This window comes from Vipera berus, assembly GCF_964194415.1.
Source record: "Vipera berus genome assembly, chromosome: 1".
NCBI lineage: Eukaryota > Metazoa > Chordata > Lepidosauria > Squamata > Viperidae > Vipera > Vipera berus.
The window spans coordinates 355175679-355191893 of NC_138202.1; the positions used below are offsets into that span (position 1 = coordinate 355175679).

Below are 16215 nucleotides of genomic sequence, written 5' to 3' on the forward strand. Positions count from 1 at the left end.
GCACTCGCACGCACCTTGCTCTTTGGCTAAGATTTCACAGGAAAAAGCCCCTTCCTAGCCAAAACAAGCCTCCGGAGAGAGCGCGCAGTTTTCAGCTTTGAATTATATCAAATCTGACACCAGAAACAGACTAACAGATGACCTGAGTGCTGTATGTATTGCTCTCAAACTTACAAAGTATAATCCAAGGTTAGACAAATAATCAGCATGCATACAACAGCAAAAATCACATTCGTTGTTCAAAAGCGTGCCAAATGCAAACTTTTACCTTGAAAGCTTTGTTATTGTGTTTTCTTTTAAGACAAAAGATGATAATGTAGGAGTTGTTTTTTCTAAACTAAAACCTCAGTATTCAGATTAAATTGCCGTGTTGGCACTTTGCGATAAATAAGTGGGTTTTGGGTTGCAGTTTGGGCACTCGGTCTCTAACAGGTTCGCCATCACTGTACTAGGTACTGCAATTTCCCTTTAAAAATTCTAGAATCAAGAATACGCTTGTGTTTTTTATCGTCTGTAAGCCTCCCACAGTCATCGGTGGGATGGGCGCCATATAAATTTAGTTAGTAAATAATAATTTCCATAGTGTTGTTGTGTGAAAGGATTGGGGCCAGAATTTCTGCTGCTAAGCAAGTGGGTTGTCAGTCATGCCCAAGGTTAACCACCTCTTTGTCACGGTTGTTAAGTGAATCACTGCAGTTCAGTAAATCATGCATTGTTAAGCGAATTCAGCTTCCCTCGCTGATTGGAAGCGGGCGAGGAAGGTCCCCAAATTGCTGCAACCATCAGTCCTCCTAGATTCACAGCTTTCTTTAGAAGACCATATAGTAGCTGTGACTAGGGGGGCCTTCGCCCAGGTCCGCCTGGTGCGCCAGTTGCGGCCCTATCTAGACCGGGATGCCTTACGTACGGTCACTCATGCGCTCGTGACCTCTCGTTTGGACTACTGCAACGCTCTCTACATGGGGCTGCCCTTGAAGACCACTCGGAGGCTCCAACTGGTACAGAATGCAGCCGCGAGAGTTGTGTTGGGAGTTTCCCGACACTCCCATGTTACACTTCTGCTCCGCGAGCTGCATTGGCTTCCAGTTGTCTTCCGGGTGAGATTCAAGGTGTTGGTAATGACCTACAAAGCCCTACATGGCATGGGTCCGGAGTACCTTAGGGAGCACCTGCGGCCGGCATCAACTTCCCTCCGCCCAGTGCGCTCCCACAGAGAGGGCCTCCTCAGGGTGCCACCGGTCAAAGAATGCCAACTGGTGGCCCCCAGGGGGAGGGCGTTCTCTGTGGGCGCGCCGGATTTATGGAACCATATTCCGGTTGAGCTCCGGATGGCGCCCGACCTCCGCTCCTTCCAGCGCGATCTAAAGACTTACCTCTTTGAACAAGCTGGCCTGGCCTGATGGGATGGGGTTGGGTTTTATTAATGTGTTTTAACTTTTCTTATTGTGTTTTAACTTATTGTAAGAGTTGTGGGCATTCTGTTTAATCTCTTTTAATTTTTGTATTTTGTCTTTTACCATGCATTGCCCTGTTCACCGCCCTGAGTCCTTCGGGAGAAGGGCGGTATATAAATAAAGTAAATAAATAAATAAATAAATCCCTGCCAGGGGCCTCCATTTTGATCACGTGATTAAAATGATGCCGCAGTTGTCGTAAGTGCGAGAAAACCAATCGAAAGTCCCTTTTTTCCAGTGCTGCTGTAACTTCGAACGGCCGCTAAACGGATGGTGGTAAGTCCGAGGACGATCTGTCTCCTTTTTCCAGATCTGCAAATGTAAGAGCGGGCTTTTTTTTTCCTTTTCCTCAGGCTGTGGCATCGCCGAAGGATAGTGGTGTCTCTTTTACTGCTGCTTGCCATTCTTACATCTACGTATTATATCGAGGGAGCGCATCAAAAGGTAACTAACTGCATGTGCAAAGTTAACCCAGTGTTTTCCTCAATTCTCAAAGGATTTACGCACACACTCTCGCTACATTTACTTTTTATTCAAGCTGCAATTAGCACGTTGGTACCAAGCCAGGCACGCGGTGGCTCAGTGGGTTAGGACGCTGAGCTTGTCGGTCAGAAGGTCGGCAGTTTGGCGGGTCAAATCCCAAGTGCCGCGTAGCAGAGTGAGCGCCTGTTACTCGTCCCAGCTTCTGCCCACCTAGCAGTTCGAAAGCACGTAAAAATACAAGTAGAAAAATAGGGACCACTACGGTGGGAAGGTAACAGCGTTCCGTGCGCCTTTGGCGTCTAGTCATGCCGGCCACATGACCACGGAGACGTCCTCGGACAAGTGCTGGCTCTTCGGCTTTGAAACAGAGATAAGAGTCGGAAACGACTAGCAAACATGTGCGGGGGAACCATTACCATTACCTTACCAAGCCAGAGGAGAAATTTAAAAGATCCTTTTGAGGAACCTCTTTTATACTCACAACAACCCTGCAGGTCAGAGGTCCCCAGTCTATGGCCCACTACCAGGCCTTGAGCTGTTCAGAACCGGGTTGCCAAAGTGGCAGGTGAGCATGCGTGCGTGCGCATCACCATTTGTGCAAGGAGCAGCAAGTGCGTGCGTGTGCACTCCATTCGCCCAAGTGGAGGGCGAATGCAGTATGACTAGTCTAACAAAAAGAAGGACGAGGGGGGACATGATAGCAAGTGTTCCAATATCTCAGGGGCTGCCCCAAAGAAGAGGGAGTCAAGCTATTCTCCAAAGCACCTGAAGGCAGGACAAGAAGCAACGGATGGAAACTAGTCAAGGAGAGAAGCAACCTAGAACTAAGGAGAAACTTCCTGACAGTGAGAACAATTAACCAGTGGAACAACCTGCCTCCAGAAGTGGTGAATGCTCCAACACTGGAAGTTTTTAAGAAGAGACTGGACAGCCATTTGTCTGAAATAGTATACCATAGGGTTTCCTGTCTGAGCAGGAGGTTGGACTAGAAGACCTCCAAGGTCCCTTCTAACTCTGTTCTGTGTTATTCTATGTGCCCACCGCTCATGCAAATGGAGCTGCCCCCGTTTGCCTGCAGCTCACGCGGAACCATCCCCCTCTGCAAAGCCGCAAAGGTTGGGGAACTCTGCTACAGTTGGAATTGCCCTACAAGGCCACTCTTATCCAGAGAGATCTCTGGATTTACCAGATGTTAGTGCAGTATTTTAACCATTGTCCCACGTTACCTCTCAGATTTTAATCAACCAATAGTCTTTCATATGCTTAGTATGTTGTTGCTAAGAAGTACTGTACACTTTGGGGTCCTTGGTACTCTCTGAGCTTGGTTGTTTTCGTCTGGACGTTTCAGTGCCCTACTGTGTAACGTCATCAGTGGTAGGAGAGAGTGGCGTTTGGTCTCTGTGGTGAGCCTACACAATGGTAGCTTGCCGCCGATCAGCTGGTGCTCTGGATCAGCTGTCAGGCGCTGTGCTGGCTAGAACCGATTGCTCGCTCTCCCTTCCTCGGGCGTTGGGGAAGCTTCTCAGATTGAGATGACTTCGGCAGCCTAGGATCCTGCTGCGGACCTCTGGATGGATCATCAGGCGCCTGAACTCGGTTGGAGGGCGCCGTCTGCAGCCGTGTGGATCTCTCTGTTCCTGTCTGTTGCTCCTGGCCTTTCCGCTTATAAAATGGCTGCGGATTCCCGTTTCGGCGTGGAGGCTATGGGGGAGACTTTTCTGTCTCCTTTTTCTCAGAGGACGATGGAGATTTGGCTGCTTGAATCTGAGCATTTGACATTTATAACTGAGCTCCCTGCAGCCCTAGAAATGGATTTAGTGTGCTGGATGGTCTGCTTGCTACTTTCTAAGATGGACTGGATGCTGGAACAGGATTTGGGACATTTTTTCTCCTGTTCCCGTGACCTCCCTATGATGTTCCGGAAGGAGTCTAGGACAGGCCGTGGTGAGAGGGCGGCTCTGGACTGGCTATCAATCCCCTGCTGGTGTGAGAGACTAGCAAGGTGGACTTTTGCTTCCCCAGCAACGCTGCCCTTATCCATCCCAGGCTGGATTTCATGGCTAGGTGAGAGGACAGTCATGAGCTCTTGTCTGGACCGGCTCAGGTGAGAGCAGAGCCGGATTGGCAGACTGCTGGATGAAGACACGTTCCGGACTTAATGTTCTTTACATCTGAACTAACATCTCATCAGCTTAATAACTTTTGACCCCATTTGTGAACAATGGCTCATATGGACAGTTCCATCTTATGGCTCGCTTACAGTACTCTGGATCGGACTTGTGCGCCCTCAGAGGGGTTTCTCCCTCCTGGATACGACCAGCCTTCTTTTCTAACATTCCCCTTGATGACGGACCCAATTGCCGGGGTTCCGAGAGGTGGCTGGGCTTAACTAGGGGCCTCGAGTGGAGACGTGCTAAGAGGCCCCTGATAAAATTTTTAGCCGGTTATTTTAAAAGGTTAGGGAGGGGGAGGGAGGGGAGGGGAGGGAGGAAATCTTTAACCGGCACTCAGTCTGGACCTGTTAGAGGTCCTGACGGGACGGGGTCGGGGGGGGTGGCTGCTGGTTCTGGGAATGTGGGGGTGGGGCTTCAAATCCCCACGGCGATAGGGAATGGCAGCAGGTGTTTGCGCGGAGGGCCATATCAACACCTGGGATCGCGCCCCCGCTATCTCCGAGCGGTGGCGCGCTCCGACACCCTCTTACCCGGGGATGAGGGTGATTAGGCCCCTGAGCTCAGGTTGGTCTATTTTAACGCTAGATCCGTAGTTAACAAAGCTCCCCTCATTCATGATCTGATCGAGGAGGAAGGTGCGGATCTAGCGTGCATCACGGAAACTTGGTTGGGTTCGGAGGGAGGGGTGCCTCTCACCGAATTATGCCCGCCAGGTTTCCGGGTGCTGCACCAGCCACGGGCTCAGGGCAGGGGTGGTGGGGTGGCAGTGGTTATTCGGGAGACTTTGTGTCCCCGGGAGGCCACCATTGTCCAGATGGCCGGGAGCGAATCCCTCCTCTTGAGATGTGGTTCTCGGGTTCAGTTGGGTTTGTTGCTTACATACCTGGCGCCCAGCTGTGTGGCAACAGCCCTGCCTGAGCTGCTCGACACCCTCTCAGGGTTGGCGGTGGAGTTCCCCAGGCTTATAGTCCTGGGTGACTTCAACCTGCCGTCACTGGGAGGGTCGTCGGAGTTAGCTCGGGAGTTCATGGCTTCCATGACAGCCATGGGCCTGACCCAGGTTATTGAGGGCCCGACTCATGTGGGGGATCATACTCTCGACCTGGTATTCCTGTCTGGACAGTGGTTGGATGATCTGGGAGGGGGCTCCCCGTCCATCACCCCTCTGTCATGGTCAGATCACCACCTCCTGAGGCTGGTTTTCCGTCATGCCACCCCCCGCCGCTGGGCGGCGGAACCGACCAGGTGGTTCCGCCCCAGGCGCCTAATGGATCCGGATCGATTCCAGAGGGCGCTTGGGCCTATACCTATCACCCTTACCCACAGCCCAGTCGATGCTCTGGTGGAGGCCTGGGAAACGGCTGCCACCAGGGCACTTGACTGCGTTGTACCCATGCGACCTCTGACCCGGCGCAGATCCCGTTGGGCCCCATGGTTCTCTGTGGAGCTCCGGGAGATGAAGCGTCGGAGACGAGGTCTAGAGAGCGGTTGGAGATCCAGCCGATCCGAATCCGACCGATTGCAGTTAAGAACCTTTATAAGGTCTTATCTTGCGGCGATAAGGACGGCGAAGTCTAACTACTTTGCCGCCCTTATCGCGTCCGCAGATAATCGCCCGGCCGCCCTGTTTAGGGTGACTCGCTCCCTCCTTAACCAGGAGGTGAGAGAGGATCCCTTGCAGGGACGAGCCGAGGAGTTTAGTCATCATCTGGCGGACAAAATCGCTCGGATCCGGACCGGCCTGGACTCTGACTGGGCAGAGTCTGATGTGGAGGAATCAGGCGGTCTTGAGCACGTTATCTGGACTGAGTTCGACCCTGTTTCCCCTGATGATGTGGACAGGATCATGGGGAGACTGAGCACCACCACCTGTTTGTTGGATCCGTGCCCCTCCTGGCTAGCTTATGCGGCTCGGGAGGGAACACGAGGCTGCTTCCATGCAGTAATAACTGCTTCTCTGAAGGAGGGTGTCTTCCCTGCCGCCTTGAAGGAGGCGGTGGTGAGACCCCTTCTCAAGAAGCCTGCTTTGGACCCGGCTGCTTTAGACAACTACCGTCCAGTCTCCAACCTTCGCTTTCTGGCGAAGGTTGTTGAGAGTGTGGTGGCGCATCAGCTCCCTCTGTTCCTGGAGGAAACTGATTATCTGGACCCGTACCAATCGGGTTTCAGGCCCGGACACAGCACGGAGACGGTATTGGTCGCGCTGGTGAATGATCTCTGGAGGGCAAGGGACAGGGGTTGCTCCTCTGTCCTGGTCCTATTAGATCTCTCAGCGGCTTTCGATACCATCGACCATGGTATCCTGCTGCGGCGTCTCAGGGGGTTGGGAGTGGGAGGCACCGTTTTACGGTGGTTCTCCTCCTACCTCCAGGGCCGCTCGCAGTCGGTGTTGACAGGAGGGCAGAGATCCGCCCCGAGGTCTCTCATTTGTGGAGTTCCTCAGGGGTCGGTTCTCTCGCCCCTCCTGTTCAACATCTATATGAAGCCGCTGGGCGAGATCATTCGTGGCTTCGGGGTGGGGTATCACCAGTACGCTGATGATACCCAACTTTTTCTTTCCACCCCGAACCAACCCAGCGATGCCCTCTCCGTGATGTCCCGTTGCCTGGAGGCGGTCCAGGTCTGGATGGGGAGAAACAGGCTTCGTCTCAATCCCGCCAAGACTGAGTGGCTGTGCATATCGGCATCTCGGGTTAACCAAGTTATTCCACCTCTAACGATGGGGGGTGAGGTGTTACCCCCCGTTGATAGGGCTCGCAACTTGGGCGTCCTCCTGGACTCACGGCTCAATTTTGAAGATCACATAGGAGCCGTGACCAGGGGGGCTTTTGCACAGGTTCGCCTGGTGCGCCAGTTGCGTCCCTATCTGGACCGAGACGCCCTACGCACAGTTACTCATGTGCTTGTGACCTCCCGTTTAGACTACTGTAACGCTCTCTACATGGGGCTGCCCTTGAAGACCACTCGGAGGCTTCAACTGGTGCAGAATGCGGCCGCGCGAGTTGTAATGGGGGTCTCCCGATACTCCCATGTAACACCTCTACTCCGCGAGCTGCATTGGCTTCCGGTTGCCCTCCGGGTGAAATTCAAGGTGCTGGTTATCACCTATAAAGCCCTACATGGCCTGGGTCCGGGATATCTGAGGGAACACCTGCTGCCGGCATCAAATGCCCTTCGCCCAGTGCGCTCCCACAGGGAGGGTCTGCTCAGGGTCCCGCCGGTAAGAGATTGCCGGCGGGTGACACCCAGGGATAGGGCCTTCTCAGTGGGGGCGCCTGCCCTCTGGAACCAGCTGCCGGTGGAGCTGAGGACTGCTCCCGACCTCCGATCATTCCGCCGGGGCCTGAAGACCTGGCTCTTTGAGCTCTCGGGCCCAGGCTGAGGAGATATTCATTTTAATTGGGGGGGTTTAATAGTACAGGGTTGATTTAATATTTTTTAAATTGGGTTTTAACTTTTGTATGGTTGTTTTTTAACTCCCTGTAAACTGCCCTGAGTCCTCAGGGAAAGGGCGGTATATAAATGCAATAAATAAATAAATAAATAAATAAATATTTATATACTAGTGACTTGGTCTGTTTGGTGGAGCAGAGGGCTAATGCCTCCTTAAGTAACACCAGCTGCCTGCAATTAGTGCAGGTTCGCATCCCACCAGGCTCAAGGTTGACTCAGCCTTCCATCCTTCCGAGGTAGGTAAAATGAGGACGCAGATTGTTGGGGGCAATTAAGCTGACTTTGTAATAATGCCGCTTGGTGTGTGTGTGAAAGCCCTAATAAGCAGGCATATACATAGAATGAAGGCTACTGCTAAGCTTGTAAGCCGCCCTGAGTCTTCGGAGAAAGGCGGGATATAAATGTAATAAAAAAAAAAAAATAAAAAAAAATAAATATAAGTGAGAGTGTTCTCTGTGGTTAACGCTAAGATTAACAACCAAGGTGTAAACAACATCATTCAAGGAACTTAACAGCGCAGACAAACCAACTAGCAGTAAACAACAACAGCTTGATCATGGAAGCACCAAGAACTCTTCCACTAATACTGACAGGACAAGCCCCTAATATATAAACAGACAGCAAATCCCCTTCTAACACTGATGACATTACTTACTTGGGTAATGAAACGTCTGCAAGAAAACAAGCAAGCCCAGAGAACACCAAGGACTCGTACAGTTCAACCGTGACTACAAATACTCTCTTGGATTGCTACTATATACTTTTTTTTTTAGAAGCAAAAGCTAACTGTATTTATCAGCTCTTCCTGAAGTCCAGAACACAACTTAGCATTTATCCCACTTAACTCTGGAGTTTCTTGAATTGGAATGAGGCCACTTATTGTTTCCTTAAGCTTCTAATTTGGGATGAGAAGGATCAGCTTTCTGTTATCTGCCTCTAAGCTGGCGAATAAGTAGGTGGCTTTGAAAGCAGGGCAGGTCTGAGAAAGAGCCGTCTAATCTGAGCTTGAGCTAAAATCACTCATCGCCCTGCCCTAACTTTGGAAGCTACTGGGGCAGACATAAGCCGAGGCTAAGCAAACTTTATGGATCTTGGCCAATAGCAACAGCAATAGCATTTAGACTTATATACCACTCCTTAGTAGTGCTTCACAGTGGTGCAGTGGCTCAGTGGGTTAGGACGCTGAGCTTGTCGATCAGATGGTCGGCAGTCTGGTGGGTCGAATCCCGAATGCCGCGTAACAGAGTGAGCGCCTGTTACTCGTCCCAGCTTCTGCCAACCTAGCAGTTTGAAAGCACGTAAAAATGCAAGTAGAAAAATAGGGACCACTACGGTTGGAAGGTAACAGCGTTCCGTGCACCTTTGGCGTCTAGTCATGCCGGCCACATGACCATGGAGACGTCCTCGGACAAGCGCTGGCTCTTTGGCTTTCAAACGGAGATGAGCACCGGCCCCTAGAGTTGGAAACGACTAGCATGCATGTGCGGGGGAACCTTTACCTTTACCTTTAGTGCTTCACAGCACTTTCTGAGCAATTTTCAACAGTCTGGTCCCTCATTTTACCGACCTTTGAATGATGGAAGGCGGAGTCAACCTGGAGCCCCATCCGGATCCAACTCCAGGCTGTGGGCAGAGTTAGCCTGTCATACTCCATCCTAACCCCTGTGCCACCCCGCCAGTGGATCCTTGTTATTATTGCTATTATTATTAAAATATTGATTTCCATCTTGCTTTCCATCTAGTTGCTCAAGGTTAATAGAATAGAATAGAATAGAATAGAATAGAATAGAATAGAATAGAATAGAATAGAATAGAATAGAATAGAATAGAATAGAATAGAATAGAATAATGGAATGAAGTAGAAGAATAGAATAGAATAGAATAGAATAGAATAGAATAGAATAGAATAGAATAGAATAGAATAGAATAGAATAGAATAGAGCTGGAAGGGACCTTGGAGGTCTTCTAGTCCAGCCCCCTGTTCAACCAGGAGAACCTATACCATCTCAAGCAGGTGATTGTCTAGTCTCTTCTTAAAAATCTCCTGTGATGGAGCGTCCATGATTTCTGGTGGCAAACTGTTCCACTGGTTGATTGTCCTCACTGTTAGGAAGTTTCTCCTTAATTCCAGGTTGCTCTTCTCTCTGATCAGTTTCCAACCATTGTTTCTCGTCCTTCCCTCTGGTACCCTTCAAAATGTAGTAATATACATTTTGGTTTGTCCTTATTTTGTTAGTGCCCCTTAATAATGGAAGGGTTATCTGCGTATTGCAGAGACCCAGAAAATCGAGTTGAAGATTAAAATTGGGTGGTACACATGCAAAATATCAATTTTTTTTTCTTTTCAGTTTACTGGGGAGATGAGTGGCTCTACAAGTAGTCCTTGACTTACAACCGTTTGTTTAGCAACCGTGCAAAGGCCCTGAAAACAAGTCACCCCATTTTCAACTGTCAGAACATCCCCATGGTCACGTGATCTAAATTTGGGCGCTTGGCAAACCTGGATGTATTTGCAGTGGTTGCCACGTCACGGGGTCACGGGGATCGCCCTTTGCAAACCTTCCCAGACCGTTTCCGACGAGCAGTGTCAATGGAGAAAGCTGGATTCACTTAACAGTGACAGTGATTCGCTTAACAACCATGGCAAAAAGGCCGTAAAACTGGGTGCGACTCACTTAACAACCACTTTGTTTATCGTTGGGAACTCCGGTCCCAGTTGTTGTAAGTCGAGGACTATCTGTACTCCGTGGAACAATACATGAGCGATGTTTGGCCAGCTTCAAGTGCTTGGAGCAAAGAAATCAAACCATTTTTCTTCAAATCCGTTCAAGGCTGCCCAGTCTCTCCTGATTCTTTTCAGTCGTTGTTCTAGTCACGGAACTGGCTTGCTTGCTTTATTTATTTGATTGATTGATTGATTTTTATTCTGCCTTTCTTACTTTATAAGTAACTCAAAGTAGCAAACATACCTGATCCCCACAACAACAACCTTGTGAGGTAGATTGGACTGAGAGGGAGGGACTGGCCCAAAGCTGGCTTTCATGGCTGAGGCGGGACTAGAACTCACAGGCTCCTGATGATCGGCTCAAAGTCACCCAGTTGGCTTTCATGCCTAAGGCGGGACTAGAACTCACCAACTCCTGGTGATTGGCCCAAATTCACCCAAAGGTGGGATTAGAACTCGCCATCTCCTGGCGATTGGCCCAAATTCACCCAAAGGTGGGATTAGAACTCGCCATCTCCTGGTGATTGGCCCAAAGTTGCCCAGTTGCCTTTCACGCTTAAGATGGAACTAGAACTCACCATCACCTGATGATTGGCTCAAAGTCACCCAGTTGGCTTTTTCATGCCTAAGGCGGGAGTAGAACTCACCGTCTCCTGGCGATTGGCCCGAAATCACCCAATAGGCTTTCATGTCTAAGGTGGGATTAGAACTCAGAGGCTCCTGATGATTGGCTCAAAGTCGCCCAATAGGCTTTCGTGCCTAAGGCAAGACTAGCTCAGAGGCTCCTGATGATTGGCTCAAGGTCACCCAATAGGCTTTCGTGCCTAAGGCAAGACTAGCTCAGAGGCTCCTGATGATTGGCTCAAAGTCGCCCAATAGGCTTTCGTGCCTAAGACGGGACTAGAACTCACAGACTCCTGATGATTGGCTGAAAGTTGCCCAATAGGCTTTCTTGCCTAAGACGGGGACTAGAACTCACAGACTCCTGGTTTCTAGCAGACACCGATGGCTGATATTGAAGACTCTCAAAATAACCTGAAACCCAAATTCTGCTGCGGCTGCACAATGGTAGGACATGTCTTCTTTCGACTGCTGAGGAATTCATTTTCCTTTTTTTCTTCTTTTTTTCAGTATGTGCAGTATATGGAAAAAAAGCTTTTATGGTGCGCCTACTGGGCCGGCTTGGGCATTTTGTCCTCGGTGGGACTCGGGACAGGTCTTCACACCTTTCTGCTCTACTTGGTAAGTTTTAACTTTTTCAAAGATTGGGATTTTTCACTAAAAGAAAAAAAAATACTCATTTGGGGAAATTGGGGGAAGAAATGAGCACATTTGCACGATCCGCCTCACTCTGCTTTGGAAAGAGGAAAAAAAAGATTTTGACGGGGTATCAATTAAATAGATTTTGGGTTTAAGTTGAACCAAAATAGTACTGAAGCAATTATAGAACTGAAGTGTTTAGTGATCCAGGGTTAGAGTGAAGTCAGGGGGCAGGATATACAGGCAGTCCTCGACTTGCAACAGTTCATTTACTGACCGTTCAAAGCTACATCGCTGAAAAAAGTGACTTACCACATTTTTCACACTTAACGACCGTTGCAGCATTCCCTGTGGTCACATGATCAATTTGGCCGCTTGGCAACTGGCTCATATTTACGACGGCTGCAGTGTCCCGGGGTCACGTGGTCCCCTTTTGCGTCCTTCTGTCAAGCAAAGTCAATGGGGGAAGCCAGATTCACTTAACAACCGTGTTTGTAGCTTAACAACCGCACTGATTCACTTAACAACTGTGGCAGGAAAGATCGCAAAGCGGGGCAAAACACACTTAACAAATTTCTTTGGCAACAGAAGGGTTGGGCTCAATTGTGGTCGTAAGTCGGGGACGACCTATATACAGCATTATTTCTTAAGGAGGGAATGCAGCCAGACTGGGTTTTCCTTAATCTCGGCTTGTTAAATCTGCTGCAGTCAGATGGGTTCATACTTTAAAGCAGGGGTCTTCAAACTTGGCCCTTTTATGACTTGTGGACTTCAACTCCCAGAATTCCTCAGCCAGCTTTGCTGGCTGAGGAATTCTGGGAGTTGAAGTCCACAAGTCATAAAAGGGCCAAGTTTGAAGACCCCTGCTTTAAACTATGAAAAATGGGTTGCAAACCACAATGGCTGGCTTCACACAATAGTATGAGCCAAATTTTAGCTTAGCAGCATGCTTGAATCCTGGCAGCTTGTTTTCTTCCAGGATACTTGAAGAACTGGACTTGTGTCTGCCCACAAATATTACTTAGGACAGTGTTTTTCAAGCTTAACCACTTTTAAGATGTGTGGACTTCAACTCCCAGAATTCCCCAGCCAGCATAGAATTCTGGGAGTTGAAATCCACACATCTTAAAGTGGTTAAGCTTGAAAAACACTGCTTTAGGATGAACTTTCAAGTGATCATGAAGACAGTAGCCCTGTGACACTGATGATATTACACTAGTTTGCTTATCGCGTAATGGAACATCTGCAAGAAAGCCACCAAGCTCAGAGCACACCAGGGACCCCACAGTTCAACCCTGCGCTACAAACATTCTCTTCTGTTGAAAAGTATAAAAAATGCCCTGCCACAGTTTCTTCATTTAATCACAGAATCTTTTTTGGTTTATGTGATATACTTTTTATTTTTGTGACTGGGAGCTGCTCAGAGTTATCTTGAGGCAAGATGGGTGGCCTATAAATTTTATAAACAAACAAACATACCAGCCGGCCAGCTGACCAACCAACTAAACCAGAGGTCTCCAACCTTTGCAGGCTCGCAGCCCGGAGGGAAGGAGACTGGCTTCCAATTTGGTGCACGCATGCACATGTGCAAACAGGGCCATGCGCACCAGCGCGGCATTAGCGGCCCTGTTCATGCATATGCAAACAGGCCATGTGCACATGCCCCGCGCTAGCAGCCCCATTTGCGCAGGCACAAACGGGCAGCACACACCTGCCTGGCGCTAGTGGCCCTATTCGCGCATGCACGAACGGGCTGTGTACACCCACCCGTGGTAGTGGCCCAGTTCACGCATGCACAAATGGGCCACACACACACACATGTGGTAGCGGTCCCACTTGCGCCCACACGAATGCTCAAATGGGGTCGTAGGCGCTAGCGCAAGTGGGAGTACGCATGCATGTCCACACTGGACTTCCATTTCTGCGCTCCGCTGGCCACGAGGCTGAAGCCCGATAGTGGGTGACTGCCCATAGTTTGTGGACCTCTGAACTACACAATCCACCCAGGGTTCAAACGGGTTGCGTACACCCACCTGCACTAGTGGCCCAGTTTGCGCATGTGCATATGGGCCATGCATACATACCTGGCTCTGGCGGTCCCGTTTACACCCACACACATGCACGAACAGGGTTGCCGGTGCTAGTGTGAGTGCGGGGGAGTACGCACGCATGCTTGTGTGCGCCGGACATTTCCACGGCCTGCTGGCCAAGTGGAACAACCTGCCTCCAGAAGTGGTGAATGCTCAATGCCACTGGTAGATGATCTCTGGCGGGCCCGCGATAAGGGTTGTTCCTCTGTCCTGGTCCTACCTGACCTCTCAGCGGCTTTTGATACCATCGACCATGGTATCCTGCTGCGGCAGCTTGAGGGGTTGGGAGTGGGAGGCACTGTTTTACGGTGGTTCTCCTTCTACCTCCTGGGCCGCTCGCAGTTTGTATTGGCAGGGGGGCAGAGATCTACCCCGAGGCCCCTCACTTGAGGGGTGCCTCAGGTGTCAGTTCTCTCCCCCCTCCTGTTTAACATCTATATGAAGCCACTGGGTGAGATCATCCGTGGCTTTGGGGTGAGGTATCACCAATATGCGGATGATACCCAGTTGTTCATCTCCACCCCGAGCCAACCCAGTGATGCCCTTGACGTGATGTCCCGGTGCAGGTCTGGATGGGAAAGAACAGGCTCAGGCTGAACCCCTCCAGGATTGAGTGGCTGTGGATACCGGCATCTCGTATTGTCCAACATGTTCCATCTCTTTTGATGGGGGGAGGTATTGCCCCCCTCAGAAAGGGCCCGCAACTTGGGTGTCCTGGATTCACGGCTTAACTTGGAGGATCATCTAACTGCTGTGACCAGGCGGGCCTTCGCACAGGTTCGCCTAGTGAGCCAGTTGCGCCCCTTTTTGGACCGAGATGCCCTATGCACGGTCACCCACGCCCTTGTCACTTCTCGCCTGGATTACTGCAATGCTCTCTACATGGGGCTGCCCTTGAAGTGTACCCGGAGGCTTCAGCTGGTGCAAAATGTGGCTGCGCGGGTGCTTATGGGAGTTTCTCAATACTCCCATGTTACATCACTCCTGCGCGAGCTGCACTGGCTTCCGGTTGTCGTCCTGGTGCGATTCAAGGTGCTGGTAATCACTTTTAAAGCCCTACATGGCTTAGGCCTGGGGTACTTGCGAGACCACCTGCTGCCATTGTCAACCTCCCATCACCCGGTTCGCTTCCACAGAGTCGGCCTCCTCAGGGTTCCGTCGGCTAAGCAATGCCGGCTGGCGACCCCCAGGGGGAGAGCCTTCTCTGTGGGCGCACCGACCCTCTGGAATGAGTTGCCTCCGGAGCTGCAGTTGGCCCTTGTCCTTCGGTCCTTCCACCGTGACCTGAAGACATGGTTGTTCCAACAAGCGGGCCTGGACTGTCTATAGTTTTCAATTTGGTTTTATTGGGTCTATTGTTATGTATTTACTTCATTGTTTAATTCTTTTTTAAATTTTGTATTTTATGTTTTTAACTTTTTATTGTTGTGAGCCGCCCTGAGTCCTTAGGGAGAAGGGTGGCATATAAATTTAATAAATTCAAATTCAATTCAAATTCACAGCCCATAGGTTGGGGATCCCTGAACTAAGCAACCCACCCAGAGTTCAAACAAGACGAAGTTGGTTTGAGTTTTCCAGTTGAATGTCTGCCCAAAAAAGGCCCGTCTTCCATCATTCTGTTTCCATCTTCCTGACCTGTTGCTTGGAGCTTGGTTAACCATCCTCGTAGTTCCAGGTTAAAATACGTTATGGTGGCTGGCTTCTCACAGGGTGCCTTGCCAAAAGCATGCAAATGATTTTACGGTTTGGTGCAGACTGGAAGCCAGACCACATAGTTGGCTTCCTCCTTTTTGACTTCAGTTATCTGGAAAACTCTTTCTCCCCCCCCCCCACTTTCCCTTTTTGGAATTGAATGCCGTGGTTGGTTTCGGACTGTCGCCATTTGCTGCCAGAAGGATAACAATTAAAACTAGAAGAAATCCAGTCGGTATCACCTCATGCTTCAGTTATGCAAAATGGGCTGAAGGGAAGAAATAAGTATTTTTCTCAAGTTAAATCAACTCGCTCTTTCAGTGAAATGTATTCCTTGCGGTTGATACGTCTGAAAGGATTAATTTCTTTTTTTTCTTTTGCGTTATATGTTTTTATTTCCCCCCCCCCCCGTCTCTCTCGTTTTTCTTCCAAACCTGCCAGTCTTGTCGCCATCATAAAAAAATGGGTTTGATTAGAACTGCTCTCATACTTTTAATTCTGTGCGGAAGGATGATGGCTGTACAGGTAGTCCTCAATTTACAACAGTACGTTTAGTGACTGCTCGAAGTTACAACGATGCTGAAAATAGCGACATGACTATTTTTCACACTTACAAGCCATTGCAGCATCCCCCACGGTCATGTGATCAAAATTAAGGCTCTTTGCAACTGACTCATATTTATGACGGTTGCAGTGTCCCCGGGGGTCATGTGATCACTTTTTTGTGACCTTTGACGAGCAAAGTCAATGGGGAAAGCCAGATTCACTTAACAACTGCAGGGATTTCCTTAACAACTGTGGCAAGAAAGGTCATAAAATGGGGGAAAAACCTCACTTAACAAATATCTCACTTAGCAACAGAATTTGGGGTTCAACCGTGGTCG

The 16215-nt window shown here is 49.7% G+C and overlaps 1 protein-coding gene across 2 annotated transcripts in view; it reads left to right on the plus strand.

The window, feature by feature from the left end:
• The window catches only part of VMP1 (vacuole membrane protein 1), a 150556-nt gene that overhangs the window by 25774 nt on the left and 108567 nt on the right, over nt 1-16215 (plus strand). For both annotated transcript variants that reach the window (XM_081346612.1, XM_081346613.1), the window contains 2 exons: nt 1808-1898; nt 11421-11531. In XM_081346612.1, the coding sequence (XP_081202738.1) occupies nt 1808-1898; nt 11421-11531 (202 nt within the window). The remainder of the gene's footprint in view (nt 1-1807; nt 1899-11420; nt 11532-16215) is intronic.